Genomic DNA, 17,543 nt, shown 5'->3' on the forward strand with positions numbered 1-17,543 from the left:
AGCCTGTCCTGGGGCTGGGGCTGAGAGCTCAGCCTGTCCTGGGGCTGGGGCTGAGAGCTCAGCCTGTGCTGGGGCTGGGGCTGAGAGCTCAGCCTGTGCTGGGGCTGGGGCTGAGAGCTCAGCCTGTCCTGGGGCTGGGGCTGAGAGCTCAGCCTGTGCTGGGGCTGAGAGCTCAGCCTGTCCTGGGGCTGGGGCTCCGAGCTCAGCCTGTGCTGGCAGCCCCCAGCCCCACCTTCCTGCTGCCCCCTGGCCTGGGGAGGCAGATGGAGTGCAATAAAACCCGTGTTAAAGTTGCCACTATGGTGATGTGTGGTGTCCCCCAAGTCATAAATTGGTCACTCTGTTCCACCCCCCTTCCATGGGCAGGGATGCATTCCATGAGTCCATCACTTCGGTTCTTCCAAAAAGCTGTTTCTCCTGTCCTGGCAGCAGCACAAGTGCTCAGAGACAGCCAAGGGAGCCATTTGAAACACATCACCCCAGGTTTCTGAAGCAACTTTTAATTGGAGATAAGAGTAAACAACAGTACAAAATGGTAACAACTTTGAGAAGTTTCCAAAATTCTGCTCCTGATTGACCGTTCCATTGCCCCCAAGTACCATTGAGTAAAAAAAGAGAAGCAAAGCCCACGGTGTGGCTGCTCTTCCAGCCCTGGGTTCCTCCACAGCTCTAGCATCAGAGCAGCAACAACCACTTGTCTCAGAGTACAGGACCAAAACATTATTTTTTGGAGAATTAAACCCAGCCCACCAGTTCTGAGCCTCCCTCTGATGCCAGCTTAGCCAACTGAATCCAGTAGGTCTAGAGAAGTCTTCAAACCCACAATTTGCAACAGGAAGGAAACAATTTAAAACGCCTGGATTATGCTGGTTATCTCAGGGGCAATAAACCACCCCCCCACCCCCTTGCAGAAGGCTTTGGTCAAGACTTCAGAGGGGTTTGCAGCACCAAAAGAGGCAGCAGATGCTGGCCTGGTCCCTGGTGCCAGCAGAGATGAGCAGCCGGGACCTCCCCAGCGGCCTGGGGCGAGGCAGAGCAGTGGTTCTGGGCTAGCACAGTTCAAAGCTCAGCTGGGAGCAGAGTCTCTGCCTCACCCAGGGCAGCTGGCACGTGGAACCTGCGTTCTCTGTGCTCTGAAGTGGCTTCTGGAGTGCACCAAGAGCTGCTGCAGCTGCCGGGAGCGAACCGTCGCAGAGCGGCACCGAACCCTGCGGTCCAAACCTGCTCTGCCTCGAGCTGATCCCAGTAAAAGCCAGTTTGTCACAAACAAAGACACCTCTGCAAATATCAACAGGACTCAGGGGTGTTTCCTGTACTTCTGAAGTACAAAATGGCTTGAAGTGAAATCTGCAGCTTTGTTTTTGCCCTGCTCCTTGGCTTCATCCCTTGTGCCGTGCAAAGCCTCTGACTGGTCAGGGTTGTGCCCGTTTCGGGTCTGCTGGAGGTTTCTGGGGAAGGGGTTTTTGATTAAAGATCACTTGGGAATGTGGAGCTCAACACAACTAGATATTGAAAGAGAAGTTCGTGTTTGCTCAAGGCCAGCCCAGGGCCTTACTCCTCTCCTGTCCACTGGCCGCCGGCCACGTGGCCGTTCAGGCGGTTGGAACCGTTACTGGAAGTGCTGAAAATTCCTTTTGTGCTGTTGGAAGTCACATCCTCCTCCTCAGAGCTGCTCTCCACGTCACTGCGGTCATCCTTGGACACCTAAACATTGCCAGTAGAATTGGGGAGTGGGAGAGGAGAAGGGGAGTTGAAAAATTGACAGAAAGCAGCAGTTAGAAGGTTGTGTCCCTGTGATGAACCACCTTCACTCACATCTACCTCCTACATCTGAGCCTGGCTCAGTTCAAGCTCCCAAGGAGGAGCCTGTCATCACATTAGGAGCAAGACACAGACACTGAAAAAGACAATTTAGAAAGATGAGCTCCATTTCCCAAATATTCTGTGTATCTGTGAAAGCACTTCACTCTTGTTCTCACCAGATCAGATGATTTTTACAGATCTGGTGGTGTTCTTGTCCTCTAAGGGCTCCTCTCTACATCAGTTAAAGGCCGTTTTTCTAAACCATTTGTTTTGAATCAAAAATTTCTCATGCCATGATCACAAGTGGGTCCAACAACCAAAAACCAGGAATGTGTCAGTTTGAGAGAGAACATTTTGTCCTACAGGGAGCAGCTTTGCTATTTTGAAAATTAAGCAGCTTTATTTATCACATCACTGCTCCAACAGAGCACCTCCATTCCCACAGCCTGTGCTTCATCTGGGAGATCCCATTTAGGAGCAGGAGCCTGTTTGGACAGGGATGGAGAATAAAGGCAGTGTCTGATCCAGCAAACACCTGCTCAGAACAGCAGCAGCCTCAGCCCAGGGATCCAGGTCTCCTTACAGAGCATGCTTTAGTTCAAACTGCTGCAAATCCAGCTCTGTTTGACTTGCACATGGGATTTTGAACCTTCCCAGCAGGAGGGGAGGGGAAGAGCCCATAAACGTGGCCCCAGCTGCAAACACACAGCTGGGGTGGTGGCAGGTGCCAGAGCAAACCCCCCAGTGTGAGCTGGGCCTGGAGAGCAGCCCCTCACTCCCCTCCCTCTGCAGCCTCAGTGACTCCATGTGCCAGCACTCTGCCTTGCAGCTTTCCAAGGCTTCCAGGATTTCACTCTGCTCTCCTGGAGTCAGGGTTAGGGCTCTGCAGCAGCAGGAAGTGGTTGAACTCCAGGGAAGATCTGGCTGGAAGCCAGGTGGAGTTAATGATCTCCAGGAGCTTTCTGGATGTCCTGGCTTCTGCCTGTTGCCAGAACTTTTGCTATCTTTCCCCAATCTCCTGCTATATTGGAAGTTCAAAGAGGCACTGGAAGGAAGCAGAAATCCCTTGACATTTTTTCTGTTCTTGGGGGAGAAGTGACTGCTTCACTCCTTTTCACAAAAAGGAGTAAATTCCTCCTGCCCTCTCCCCCTCAGTGTGGTGCTGATGGGGAGCAAAGACAGAAACTGGAGTGTGTGGGTGTGTAAAAGCACAAAGTGAAGGTTGTGCAGGCAGGTGACAGCAGCTGAGAACAGACCCCAGGACATTGCTCTGACCTTTGGAAAAAACAATATTTTAGCACTCTGTCAGGACCAGGGAGAGAAGGAGAAGGCACCAGGGCTCTGCTTTTGTCTTGGGGCCTCGACACAGATGTGTTTCAGTGAACAAACAGAAACACAGGTCACACTTACATGCACAGGGTGAAACTGTCCAGCTCCAATCTGGCACAGAGAAAAGGAGAAAAGAATGAAGAAGACAGAGCTTAGAGTCCTTTCTCTGGCTAGGTCACCTGGACAGGAGAGAACCAAGGAAAGGGAAAAGGTGTAGAACTCAGGATACAGAAACAGCTGCAGAGAATGAAAATCAGGCATTTGTAGTAGCAGCTGTGGGGAACAGATGAAGAGCTCGTACCCTGAAACCTGCTTGTCCCCAGAGTCAATCAGAATATTTATATTTTTCAAGGCCACATTCCATGGGTAGGGGCAGCTAAAGTCAAACACAAAATAATGCAGAGCCATCAGGGAAACCCAGATCAGAATATCAATATCTGATAGGAAAAAGCATTTGTGCAACTAAATCAGCTTTTTTGCTGGTTTCATAGAATCATGGGATGGACTGGGTTGGAAGGAACTTAAAGCTCACCTTGTTCCACCTCCTGCCATGGGCAGGGACACCTTCCGCTATCCCAGGCTGCTCCAAGCCCTGTCCAGCCTGGATGATCTTTAAGGTCCCATCCAACCCAGGCCATTCTGTGATTTTTGACAGCCACTGAAAACCTGGGAACCTTTTCTCTCAGTTCAGTGCCTGCACTGGCAGACAGAAGCCAGTGAAGCCCCAACACACCCCAAGGATTGGCTGACATAGGGAAACATCCTGTATGTTCATCCTGCTGTCCAAAAGAGAGCCTGCTACCACCTTAAACTCCAGAGTGCACAACAAAAGTGTCATAATTGCCATTTCAGGACATTTGAATGTACTGGAAAATGGAGTTATTCCCCTGCATGCCCAGGAGAGACTCCCTGCCTTGAACACACATGGGAACTCACAAACGCAGAGCAACCAATGTAAAAACCACCATTTTTGTGAACTCTTGATGCAAATCCCTTAAGAACCAACACCAGCCCTCACTGAAAAGCTCAATTTCTCACAATTCCTTAGTGGGGTTTGTAGGAAGGAGGAGCCAGAAGCCTCCCTGAGGCTTACCTTGCCCCTCACCAGGGCCTTGGAGGCCGTGCGGATGATGAGGTAGGACCAGATGACGTGCAGGACCTGCAAGGTCACCAGGAGCCCGTTGAACAGCCACCAGGAGGGGTAGGGGCCGATCAGCTCCCAGCTTTCAAACAGGGTCGTGTTCAAAATCCTGAAAGAGATCCACAAACGCATTTCAGATCAGCTGGGCTCGGCTCTGACTGGAGGTGCCAGGCCAGATGCACAACAGTTTGTGTCTCACTGAGCATCTGCTGCTCTGCTCCTGCCAGAGTCAGGAGACTGAGTAAAGCTCATTAGGAGCATTTGAACTGAGCAACAAAACACAACATGTGAATGTGCTGCAATTTGGTTACACACACATGGATCTGCTGCCAATTTTCTTCTCCAAAGCACAAGCACTTATTTATAACAACCTCACAGGAAGTGATGTCAGGCTGCTCTGGTCACCAAAACAACTGTTAACACCTTCCTGCTTGGGCAGCTTTCACCCAGATTTAAAGATCAAAAATCATATCAAAAATAGGGTGGGCACTGGAGCAGGGCAGGGATTGCCCCTCTGTGAGTTCTGGGCCCTCACAGCAAGGAGATATTGAGGGGCTGGAGAATGTCCAGAGCTGGAACAGCTGGGGAAAAGGGGGCTCAGGGGGGCCCTTCTGGCTCTGCACAACTCCCTGACAGGAGGGGGCAGCTGGGGGGTGTCAGCCTCTGCTCCCAGTAACAGCAGGACAAGAGGGATGTACCAGGGAAGGTTCAGGTTGGACATCAGCAGGAATTTCTTCATGGAAAGGGTGGTGAGGCACTGGAGGTGCTGCCCAGGGAGGTTTGGAGTCCCCATTCCTGGAGGTGCCCAAGGAACAGCTGGATGTGGCACTCACTGCTCCGGTGGGGATCAGTCACAGCTGCACTCAGTGGTCTTGGAGGGCATTTCCAACCTTAAGGATTCTGGGATCAGGAAGGAATTTTGTCCCCTGAAGGCCTCCCTCCCTCCCTGGGTGCTCTTCTCTTCCCTCAGAGTTTTATAGATTCCTCCAGCCAGGCTGGAAAACTCAAAAACTGCTTTATGGCCCAAGCTTTGTGTTTCTTTCATTACTGTTTTGCTGTTCTTGTTGCTGGGAGTTATTGCCAGTCCTTCAGCAATTTAATAAACACTTTAGATTTTATGATGCAGAGAGGTATGGAGAGACCTTTAACAACCACATTAATTTCACACAGCTTTTAACACAAGAAAAACAAAACAAGCCTTTCAAACAAGAAGCAAAATCCCCCAAAAGGCAGCTCCAGAAGTATTTAACTCCTAGCAGGTTTATGAAAGAATTAAATGCAATTCCAGAGATATGCTGATGTTTTACTTTACTAATTAGGGAAGGGAATGCACGTGCAGGGCCTGCAGTGCTGCTGCAGCTTGCCAGATTGCTCCACAAAGCTGAGGAGTGACATTACAGCCTGTGGAAAACACATTAAAGATTTACAGGATGCTGAGCACTGGTGTGAGGTAAGAGACAGAACAGCAGCTGCTAAAACAAATCTCTATTTTGTCCCTGGAAGGAGCCTATGAAGAAATAGGAATTAAAGCTCTTCTTCATCCAGTGTCCTTTGGTGCATTTACTGGAAAATAAGCAAGAGCTTTAACTGCAACCCTGAGCTAAAAAGTGAAAGGATTGTTGCTGCCTAGCAGGCACCCAGAAAGAATGGGAATGCCAGGTGTCCATGGCCTAGGAAATAAATGCAGGCAGTAAAATGGTGCAACCAAATTGCCACCACACACAATAAATGACAACAGCTCATTAACCAAAGCACTGCTCCAGGTCTGACCTACTGAGGTGAGAGGGAATCTCATTATGGGATGATTCTCTCTAAGCCATTTACCCAGGGTTTTACCTCCCAAGAAACCTCAGACCTATTTCAGGCTCTGAATAGTCACGATACAAGGACAGGACAGAAGTGTCATTAGAATCAGAAACTGCAGTGATGACTAAGCCAAAAACAAACAAAAATGACCTCAAGAGACTGTGCATTACTTGTAATTATTTCTAGAACTTCTTCAGAGAAGCAGAGAATCCTTCAAAAGCCTCTCAGAGCAATTCTGGCTGACTCTGCCATCACTGCAGCTGTGATGGGACTCTGGGATCTGAGATTTCTTCATGTGCCTGCTCAAACCTCCTGTCCCAAACAGCACCTGGGCCCTGTGCTGCTCCAGGCTGCCTGGAGGAGCAGCTGGGATGCTTGGGAAAAGCCTAAAACAAAAGCTGTGCTGAAAGGAGTGGGAGAACAAGCAGGAGCTCCCAGCTGCAGGTGCTTACCAGAAAGGGTAAATGCCCAGGCGGGTCACGATGAACACGACCCCAAAGAGCATGAAGAAAGCATCACACACACGTTGGTACTTGGCATAATTGGCCAGTTTTGCAGCCTACAAGAGACGATAAACATGCAAATATTACTCCCTTTGTGCACTCTTGAAATTACCGGGCTGGAGAGAGGCAAAAAATTCTCAATCACATTTGTACAGTTTGGAACAGAGGGATTATTACATTGTATTACTATTTTTATACTGTTATCTGTGTGGTCCTACAAGAATAGTGGGAGGGAATATTTACAAGGGCTGGAGTGACAGGACAAGGGGGAATGGCTTCAAACTGCCAGAGGATACAATCATCCCGTCTGAGAGGGCGGAGAGGCCCTGGCACAGGTCACCCAGAGAAGCTGGGGCTGCCCCATCCCTGGAAGTCTCCAAAGCCAGGCTGGATGGGACTTGGAGCAACCTGGGATAGTGGAACTGGGTGATCTTTAAGGTTCTTTCCAACCCAAACCATTCCATGGTTTTGTGACTCTCAGCACCCAAGCAGTTTGGAGGAAAAGCTGACAAGGCAGGATCAGCAGCACGAATTTCATGGCACATTTAAAGCAGTTTATCAAGAACAAAGAATGTCAGCTTGCTCCCCTGAGATCACACCAGCATTAGGGATGCAAAGATTGAAAGGAAATTCACCTCCAAGAGGAAATCTGAAGCATCATGGAGGCACAGCACCAGAGTTCCAACCCGCACCATGTTATTCATGTAGGAGAACGTGATCAGTCCAATCGTGGCCAGGTGATGGACAAACATGATCAGGAAGTCCTGGAAACAGGAAAACCAGGAATGAAGATTCCTTGGTTGTCACACAAATGCAAAAGTTTGGAACAGAGCCACCCAACTGAGTCACTGGGGTCCCAGGATTCCTTGGGTTCAGGCTGTGACTCCACAGCAATCACAGCTCATCACACTCCCACCATCTCCACAAAAGCTTCCAGAAAGATCTCTCAGCTTTGGTGCTGCTCAAGTCAGAGCTCTGCCTGCTCAGGGATCAGCACAGTCTCCCTGGCACACACACAGCTGTACCTGCAGAACCCACAGATGAGATTCAGAGGACAAGGTGACCCTTATTTTTATCTCCTTCTGTTTTTCAGACACACTGAAGTCCCCTCAGCTCCTGGGACACATTTAAGTGCTGCTGCTACTGCTGGCAGTGACCAAACCCTGCCAGGGCAGAGCAGGCACAGAACACCAGGTAAACTCAGCAGGAAGAACAAAAACTGTTTACAATGCACAATATTCAGGGCTGGTTTGCACTTCAGCCCCTGGCTCCCTGTACCTCACCCTGCTGCTGTGGGGAATGTCATCCACTTGTTAAAGTCAAAATGAAATATTACAAACACAGCCCCAGAGTTGTTCATCACTCCCTGTCTGCAGCTCCACTGTATTCCACATGCACCACCTGCTCATATTTCAGCACAAAAAGCCTGGGTAAACTTGTTTTTTAACAGCCAATGCAAAAATTGGGGTAATTTGCTGCTTTGCAGCTCATGTAAAGGAAGCAAATAAGCCAGGATTTACTGGGACTGTTCTCCAACAGCAACAATAACCAAATCCTGGAACACAGCACGACAGAATTAGATCTGAGCAACTGCAACCACTCATCATCTGCTCCTCACACAGAGGAGAAATTCCTTTCAAAATCCCAGTTATTATTTCCTTAACATTTGCCATTTCCTCAGCAGCTTCAGCAAGGCACTGCATTGAGCAGCTCATTTTCTTGCAAGCCTTTCAGTTAAATCTATTTTTAGGCAATGATTTGTTAACTTTTGATTGGGAGGTATTGAGTGAAGCTGCTCTGTCCCCTGGAAGGTGAAAGGAACTCAAGGATACACCAGGTCAGCCTTGCTCCTCCCTTTTTCTCAGGGCTCACAAAGGTAAATGAGGAAGAAAACATAATTATCACTACATTTTAGCTTTCCTGGCCAGGCACACTCCCATTTTTTGTTAGTCCTATTTATTATTATTGTTTTCATTATAGCTATTGAGTGGTTAATGCAATTCTGGGTCATCTCACCTTCCTTTTAATGTCTGTAAACTGAGAAAACATGAGGGACCAGTAGAAGGCCAGCTCCAAGATATAGTAATAATAAAGCCTGGATGTTAGAGGCTGGAAAACACAAAGAAAGCACAGTTACAAGACAAAATAATTCAAAATTTACATTAAAATAACTTTTTTCCTTCCTCCTTTTCCATCCCACTTTAATAAACCATAAATTAACTGAGTCAGATGTATCTGAGGAAATCCTGCTGCTGCCAAACCTAACCAGGATGTAAAGGCACAAAGAGTAAATTTAATCCAGTGTCAATAACAAAAATAAAAACTGAAATTGTCCAAAAAGTTGGAATTTAGGAGGTGTTTCTCTCATACCTGGAAAGGGTAGTTGTACCAGCACTGTCGTGTATCCCAAAACCAGGGTGCCTAAAGGGAATAGGTAGGTTTTTATTATATATAAATAAAAAGTTATATAAAACCCCAGTTTTATATAACCCCAGCACCTAAAGTCACCTGGCACTGGCTCACTGAAATTTCACCTTTATTCTGCCATTCAAACTACATTTACTGTAAAACACCCTAGTGATTTAAAGTATAATTTGTGCTGTCAATGTGAGGTCTGCTGCAATGGAAATTTCTAGAATAATCATACAGCTCTAATAATAATAAAGAGCCAAGGAGATGAACCTGTATCCCTTGAAGAGGGAAAGAAATAAAAAGGAGCAGCTTTCCATAGCAAAGAAAACCCAAAATCCATCTTGTTTTTTTCCAGCATTCTGGGGTAACACATCAAATCATTTTCTATTATTTCCAAAATGACAGCTCTGTACAGAAGCTTCCCTACAGTGTAAAGAAGGTCTTGAACAGAACCCCCAGGAGCCCAAATCAGGGATCATTCAACTGCAGCCACACAGAACAACAGCGTGGGTGACAGAGCAACTCACCGTCCAGAGAAACCTGATTCCATAAAAAAATATACTGAAATAAAATGTAAATCTCCACCTGGGAAAAAAAAAAGTAAAAAATAAACTTAGGACATAGAATCAGGTTTTGATTAGCATTTGTAAAATTAATTTAAATAATTGGGAAAAATCTGACACCTGAAAAGTCTTCATTGCTAAACATTTCAGGTAACATAAACCTACTGAAGAGTTTTCACACCACACTTGGGTTTGCATCAACAGCCAGGTTTGAACTCAGGGTGAACATGCATCATTCCATATTTAAGAGACAACAAATCAAGCAAAGCTGTTGTCACCCAGATGTATGGATATTTCCCTCTTACCTTGTGGCTTTAGGTAGACAAAACCATACTGGGGGAGGAATTGAAAGTTACTGGAAAGGAAAGAAACCAGCAGAGGAGAAACAAGTCAGGAAAATGCTGAGGTTCTATTGCACTACAGAGAAAACTGCAGGAGCTTGGAGGGAATGGGGAACAAAGAATGGGCTGAAAAGAGAAGAAAAGGAAGCCAAGGAGTGTCTGGGACTGGGAAAGCCAGAAAGTGGGAATGGGAACGAGCTCTGGGTGGGAATGGGGCCTGCAGGAGTGTCCCAGCCAGTGTGGCATGGGGACACACAGACAGGGACAGACATGGACACAGACAGACAGACACAGGGACACACAGACACTCAAGTGCCACAAAGGACCTGGCCCAGTGTCTAAAGCCGCCCAGCACTGACCCCTGCATCCCATTCTGGTCTCTCAGGCATGCCCACAAAATAGTTCAGAATTTCAAAACCTCCTTTAACTGCCCTGCTTGCTTGGACAGGAATTTTGGCCCTGTCTGGCAGAGCTCTAAGATGAAGCCCCTCTGCACAAACATACATGCTCTCACAAAATTTCGTGAGGGTGGTGGGTTTGTCCTGGTTCCTCCGATGCCGAAACCAGCGCTGGATCTTTCGGACGTCCCAGTCCAGCTGCTTGGACAAGCCTTCTAACCTTTTTCCATCTGGAGACTGAAGGAAAATGAAACAAATGTCATTTCTCCCACTCCTCAAGCTACTTTCAGTCCTGCACTATGACAGAAATAATGCACAGATAACAAAAACCACACCAGGAAGGGACCACAGAGTCTGGAAGCAAGAACCCATTGCCACAAACGTTCAGGTTTAACCTTCATAAGCCACTAATTACTTAATTACTCAGAATGGTTTTGGTTGAGCATTTCCTCACCTATTTCATCAGCTGACAGCACATTAAGACAAAAGATGTGACTGTTCTGTCTGGTAATTGGGGGGAGGAGCTGTTAAAGTGTTCTGTCCTACCTGTTAAAGCTGAACATCATTTCAAGCAGCCCAGAACTCAGCAGCAAAGCTTAAGATTTGCTACTCACAGCAAGGACAGGGAAACTTTAAAGTAAGAGTCGGTTTAACACAGTAGATATTTGTGTATTCCATAAAGGCACTGTAGAAATGGTGTTATTTCTGTTATCAAAGTTTATAAATGAAAATGTATTGGAAGACTGAAGTACTTCAATGACAAATATAAATATTATATATTCCTGTTCTCCACCTGTTTTAATGAACATAAATGGATTTATCAAAGTGAACCTAACCTGGTAGTTCCCTCTATAATAGGCCAGGAGTGAGATAATTCAGATCAGCTCTGCCAGAGCTGAAAGATGATAAACACATTTTACTAATTTAGTTACATACCAACCACAAATGCAGAATGTTGACTTAATAAAAAATCATCAGTTCATCAGCTGAACACCAAAATCAGAGTAATCTGATTTTCAGCATTGAGACCACGACTGTCCTGCCAATCCCTCAGCACTTTCCTGGGATTTAATGGTGGGGAAAGCACCATAGGCAGAGCTCCCAGCTCAGAGCAGCAGGGAAATCCTTCCCCTGCACCAGGGCCACCCCAGCCTGACTCCCCAAACCCCACAGCACACTGGGACAGATAAAGGTTCCATCAGCCAGACAAATTCTGCACAGCCTGCACATCAATTTCAAGGACATCCCCGGCATTAAAGTTCTTCCAACAAAGGGCATCAGATTCTGGGGATTTTTCAGTTCACACATCATTTCAAATGCCTCAAAACTTTAATGTTCCCACAAGGCAAGTTTTTGAAGTTTTTATAGAATTTCCCTTTATCTGCTCCAATAGATGAGGTTCAGCATCACCAAATCTCAACAGAAAACCTTCCATTTTGTTATCTTTAATGAAAATCTATTGCACTTATTCAATGCTGGATAAAGTACAGTGGGATTCTGTAAATCTGTGAGCTTAAGGGAAAGAAGGAAACAACCCAAAGAAACACCTGCAGCCACCACTGAATGTCCTGCCCTTCATCAGGACATCCTTCACTGACTGAACACCTCCCTGAATAATCCCCTTCCACTGACAGCTGCTGCCCAGGTTTACAGTAAATGGCAAAAATGAGAGGAAGACTTTCACAATAAAACCAATAAAATCAGAAAAGGAACTGAGCTCAAGAAAAAGAGGAACCCTTTCCCAATAAAAGTGGAAGATGCTGGGAAATCTCTTGTTAAACCAAGAATCCCCACTGTCCAATTGGACCAAAGACAGGGAACTGAAGGAAGCAGCTCAGGCCTGTCCATCAGGGGAACATCTGTATCCCAAAGAAGATTCTTCTGTGCACAAAACCATGGCTCACCATAAAGGGAATTTACTTTGCCACCAGAAGGACCTGCCAGAGGCAAAGTAAAACCAGAATGAGCCCACTTGTGGAAGTAGAGTGTGAAATGTGTATCTCAATCCAGAAAAGTGGAAGCAAAAGCCCCCCCTGAGACACTTCCAAGCCTCCATCCCCTTTGGAATGGAGCAGGAATTTGAAGTGTGACTCACCTTAGTGATGGATGTAAACACTTTCTCTAAAATTGCATTGGGCTGGGCTCTGTGAGGTCCACTGTCCTGAATGCCAAGGTTTATGGCACATGGCTTGGCAATAAACCTGCAAGAATTGCCCAGAAAGAGCTGGATTAAAACAAGATATTTATTTCCTTCCTCTGCCTGAATCACAAGGACCTGGATTTGTCACCACCTGCAAAACCTGGTGAAAAAGCTTTTGAAATCTCCATTCCACTGCTTCCCAGGTGAAGAAATTTCTTTTATTAGTCCACATGGCAACTACAGACACCACATCCTGTGCACACCAGAATGAAAAATTAAATCTTAATGCCCTTGGCTTGTAAGGATCTGAATGTGTTCCCCAGGGAGATTCTCATTCCTCAGCAATAAAACAATAGACTGATAGCAGTCTGCTGTGAACAGAAATGCTGGAGATGAAGCCCTAAACCAAAGCATCTTGTTTCCAAAATAGGCCTTGGTGTCACACAGCTCAGAAAAAAGGGAAGTTCAAGTGACACAAGCTCCCAAAAGTAACTTTTTCTTGGGGGGAAAATAAAGTGGCTCCTTTCCTTCAGGACAGACAGGAAGATGCAAGTGCACCAGTCTGAAAGATCCCTGATCTTGGGATCTCATCCATCCCATGTGCTCTGTGTATTCCAAACTGATTTAACTCTTCCTGGATTTTACAGCACAGACTCTGGAAACAAGCCTGGGTTTGAAACTAAAACAAATATAATAAACATGTTCCAAATGAGCAGGTTTGTGTCAGAACGGGCTCAGGGTTCCAAGGGAAATGTCTGCATTACCTGACACATGAATTGTCCCTCTCCTGTTGGTGGGCAAAAGGAGCAAAATTCAGTTTAATCAAGTTATTTTGAGGAAGAACCTGTTTCTCAAACTGATTTTGAAAAGGACACAACATTTGAATCATTAAAACCATTTTGCTTTCACAGAGAGAGCTAAACTGAAATTACACATATTTAGGAGCCTCCCAGTGCCACCAAGCAGAAAATGCTGCTTTTTCTGACCACAATTGTTACAATTTCTCCTCGTGTTTAAGTGGAAAGATTAAAATTCAGGAGACTTGTGGCTCTAAGTGCTCCAACAGTAACTATTCTCAGGAATACTCACTTAGTGCTTCAGGAACAAATATCTGTGGCTGTTTTTAAGAACTGTCCCAGGTCGTGGAGTTTTCCCTTGAGGAATTACAGATCAGCTTGTGACTGATCCCAGAGGAACACCCAGCTCTCAGAAAACACTAAACAAACGATGGTCACTGTGGGCCCAGGCTTCCCTGGCTGCCCCAGCTCTTCCTGTGTCTCCATCCAGGATCTGTGAGGTTAAAAATCCCTGCAGGATCATCAAGCTGTGCCTGATCCCCTCCTTGTCCCCAGCCCGGAGCACTGAGTGCCACATCCTTGGACATCTCCAGGGATGGGGGCTCCAAACCTCCCTGGGCAGCCCCTTCCAAGGCCTGACCACCTTTTCCATGAAGAAATCCCTCCTGGTGCCCAACCTGACCCTCCTGTCAGGAGTTGTGCAGAGCCACAAGGTCAGCCCTGAACCTCCTTTTCTCCAGGCTGAGCCCCTTTCCCACCTCCCTCAGCCTCTCCTCATGCTCCAGACCCTTCCCAGCTCTGCTCCTGTCTCTGGACATGCTAAACTACATTTCAACACCCACAGCTTAAAAAAAAAAATAATTAAAAAATAAAAAAGGAAGGAGTGATTTCCTTTGAGCTTGGCTCCAAAGGCTCACGGCTTCCGCCATAATCCAGACCACCAGCCAGAAATCCTGTCCTGATGTTATGAAACATTTGGCAAGACCCCCACAAGAAATGTAAAAAAAAATCAAGTATTAAAAAGTATTAAATGTCTTTATACTCTGCTTTCCTGCAGGATATGCCACAAGTGCAGCACAGAAGTTCACATGTGAACTTGAAGGTAGAATATGAAGTGAGTGGTGAATGCCCTGCTCAGACAGGAAAACCCCAAGCTGACCTGCTATTGAGGTAAACTCAGCAAGGTGAACTCACACTTTAAATTTCTGATCCCAGAGCAGGTTTTCAGATGTGTTTTGCACTGAATCCCACAGTGACAAAGTTCTGCACAACCCCCAAAATAGACAAAAATGCTGCCCAGACAGAATTTCCATTCTCAGGGATATTCAAACTGAACAGCAGAAGCCCACGGGTGACCTGAGCTCCCTGAACACTGGCCTAGCCGTGAGGAGAGGATTGGCTGAGGTGGCCTTGAAAGGTCCCTTTTAATCTAAATGATTTTATGATTCTATAGAAATCCCAACGGCAACGAACTGTGCCCAAGGTCAACTTACTGCCACACCTTCCAGCAAGAAACTCTCATCACATAAATACTTCTATTAAATATTTATCAGCAGGGATCAGCTCACACCCCAGCCTACCCTTTCACACCAGTTGTTAACACACACTGATTTTAAAACCAATTTTCAAGTCCACAGACTCATGTGTTAGAACAAATAGTTCTCAGGGATGTTATGCTTGACAAAAACGTTTCTTTATGAACATTCCAGTTTGGTTTATTACAGCTCTTAAAGGAAGAACAATCTCCAAAGTGAGATGTATTGAATATGCACTTTTTGAGTTTGTATTTCATAATCTCTCAATTTCACTGTGTTAAGATTTAACCAATCCTCACCCTCTCACTTTCCACTGTCTTTACCTTCCTCTATGAGTCCTGCCTCGCCCCTACAGTCATAAACTTTCCACAGACAGACAAATGAATTATTATTTTGCCAATGCCAGGATGTAAAAGGTAGTTTTTAGTGGAATTCTAACTAACAGAAAAGTGTCAGTGTTGTAGCACAAAGCACCTCCTCACAGTGAGGAGCTGCAAAAGGAGAGAGAAAAGAAGGAGCTCAACCAAAAGAGCTGCACGAGTCTGTAATTCACATTCTGAGTCACCAAGTCCAACTGTGAAATGTATGTCAAGAGAGACATTTGACACAATCAAAGCCTGAATTGGGATAAATGCACCACAGGAGTTCATTGAGACAAAGCTGAACTTTTATGACATCTTCAAAGTGGCTGGAAGAAACAGAAAGGAGTTTATTCAAAGATATGTACTTTTAAAATAAACACACTAGAAACTGCCTGAGATGGGCTGTGACAATCTGCTTTCACTTTGGGACACCACTGAGACACAGCTGAGATCAGGAACAACCCCCTCAGGAACCAGAACCTCGGCCTCTGAGCTTTGCTCTGCAGGCTCAGGAGTTAAATCATCATTTCACTCCACCCTAAATTAACATCACAAAAGAAATTTCATAAACCAGGGAGACATTATCAGGACATAGTAAATGCTGCCTTGAGCAGTGTGCCATCAGGTGTAGTGCATCTTCCCCAACAACTCCAGGAAAAGAGAATATTCTGCACCTCAACCCCAGACCGACATCTGGATTAGGAACCTCCCCATAACATAGTTTTTATTGTGTCTCAAAACCTCCTTTCCTTGTGTCCTGGCAAGTTTGACCAGGACCAGCACACACCAAGCTGAGGTGGGATTTTGGCAGTGCCATGCGTGTTCCTGGGTTCTCTGAAGCCTTTTCCTAAGGGCAGAAAGACAGCATAGAGAAAATAGAGCCTCTCAATTTCTCACCTCTCTGCTGACCTGCTTCATTTTCCTCCTATATTTGCCATCTTTTTACTTCATCCCAACCACCTCTTAATTTCTGAAAGCTCAGGAAAATTCACACTTCTTAAAGAAAACCCACAGAAAAAAAAAACCAACTCAATTCCCACTCACTTTAGTCCTGCAGCCTTTTTCATGCTTAGAAAATACCTATGGAATCATGGAATGGTTTGGGTTGGAAAGGACCTTAAAGCTCACCCAGCCCCACCCCCTGCCATGGGCTGAGACACTTTCACTAATCTAAGCTGCTCCAAGTCCATCCAACCTGGCCAACTTCTGCCCTTTCAAGGCAGAAATTTAAGATTAAATCAATGTTTAATGAACTACGTGCACAGCAATACAGGGTGTCTTGGTCCGTTTCACCTAAGGGTTTCCTAAGTAAGCCGCTTTACTAATTAATATCTCTGCCACCCACACACTGCGTGGCTGTGGCAGATCCACACCACACACACAGGATCTACCTGTGCCCCGCGGCTGAGCTCACGTTTATGGATGCCCAGGTAAATGAGGAATCCCGTTTTACACCTGTTGATGGGCAGAGATGAAGGTCCGCACTCGCATCCATCGTGCCTGAGACGAGGGAGAGCCACCGAGTATTTAATAATGCATCAGGCCATGAGAACGAGCCCTATTTCCTCATCCAGGAACTCAGGGAAAGTACAATAAAGCACACACGGAAGCCAAGTGCGGAGCCGCCAGCTCCGTCCGTCACCCTGCGAGGCTCTCCCGGGCAGGAGCAGGAGGAAAAGTGAATTCCTGTATAAAACATGGGATTTTTCTTGGCACTACCTCAGCACCATCGGACTGGAGGGGCCTCTCGTTACCCAGATCCAGGGCAGTAGAGCCCCACGGGCTTGTGCATGTAGCGACAGACACGACTCCCGCGACAGACTCCCGGGATTACACAATGTCCCCTTTCCACGCACGAAGGGCCTCGCGGAGGCCCCGCAGGGTGCGGGGGAGCCCCCGCCGAGCCGCCCCCCGGGCCGGCCCGGTGCTCACAGACCCCGGCGCCTCCCGGCCCCGCCGCCCCGGGGGCGGCCCCGCGCTCACCTCTCGAAGAGCAGCCGCACGGCGAAGATGCCGAGCGCCAGCGGGAAGGCGGAGAGGACGTGAGCGGCCCGCGGGTACTGCAGCCCGCTGCCCGGCGGACCCGGCTCGCCGGCCAGGTCCGCCCACGTCACGTTGTGCGGGAGCCAGAACCGCTCGTTCCAGAACCAGGCCCGCAGCGCCGCCGCCGCGGCCGCCGCCATCTTCCGCCTGCCGCCGCCGCGCTCGGGCGGCCGCCACAGACACGGGGGCGCGGCCGAGCGCCAGCCCCGCCCTGCCCATCACGGCGGCCGCGAATCGGGCGGCAGCCCCGGCCCCGACGGGGCGGCGCTGGGGGAGACCTCGCCCCTCATCGCCTCAGCCCCGCCGCCGCTGCCACACGGTGCCACCGACACGGCCGGGCGGGGTTGGAGGAGGCCGCGCCTCTCACCGC

At 47.4% G+C, this 17,543-nt stretch overlaps 1 protein-coding gene across 4 annotated transcripts; it reads right to left on the minus strand.

Annotated features, from left to right (window-relative positions):
* Positions 1-490: 490 nt before the first annotated feature.
* Positions 491-17,316, minus strand: CERS5 (ceramide synthase 5). Of its 4 annotated transcripts, none has more exons than XM_054293557.1 (11): positions 17,114-17,313; positions 12,392-12,497; positions 10,403-10,533; positions 9,522-9,579; positions 8,953-9,003; positions 8,599-8,691; positions 7,218-7,346; positions 6,532-6,638; positions 4,226-4,382; positions 3,214-3,243; positions 491-1,704 (listed from the first exon to the last, which is right to left on the minus strand). In XM_054293557.1, exons 1-11 carry the CDS (start codon positions 17,311-17,313, stop codon positions 1,552-1,554), a joined length of 1,215 nt encoding a protein of 404 aa, XP_054149532.1. In that variant the 3' UTR covers positions 491-1,551. The 4 variants fall into 4 exon arrangements, 3 of the variants coding, with proteins under 3 accessions (XP_054149532.1, XP_054149531.1, XP_054149530.1); XR_008484157.1 differs by having other exon boundaries at positions 1,621-1,704; positions 3,214-3,311; XM_054293556.1 differs by lacking the exon at positions 3,214-3,243 and having other exon boundaries at positions 17,114-17,316.
* Between the last annotated feature and the right edge of the window lie 227 nt (positions 17,317-17,543).

The sequence above is a fragment of the Melozone crissalis genome, unplaced genomic scaffold (assembly GCF_028551555.1).
Source record: "Melozone crissalis strain CALT ecotype California unplaced genomic scaffold, PUWL_Pcris_2 ptg000160l_1, whole genome shotgun sequence".
NCBI lineage: Eukaryota > Metazoa > Chordata > Aves > Passeriformes > Passerellidae > Melozone > Melozone crissalis.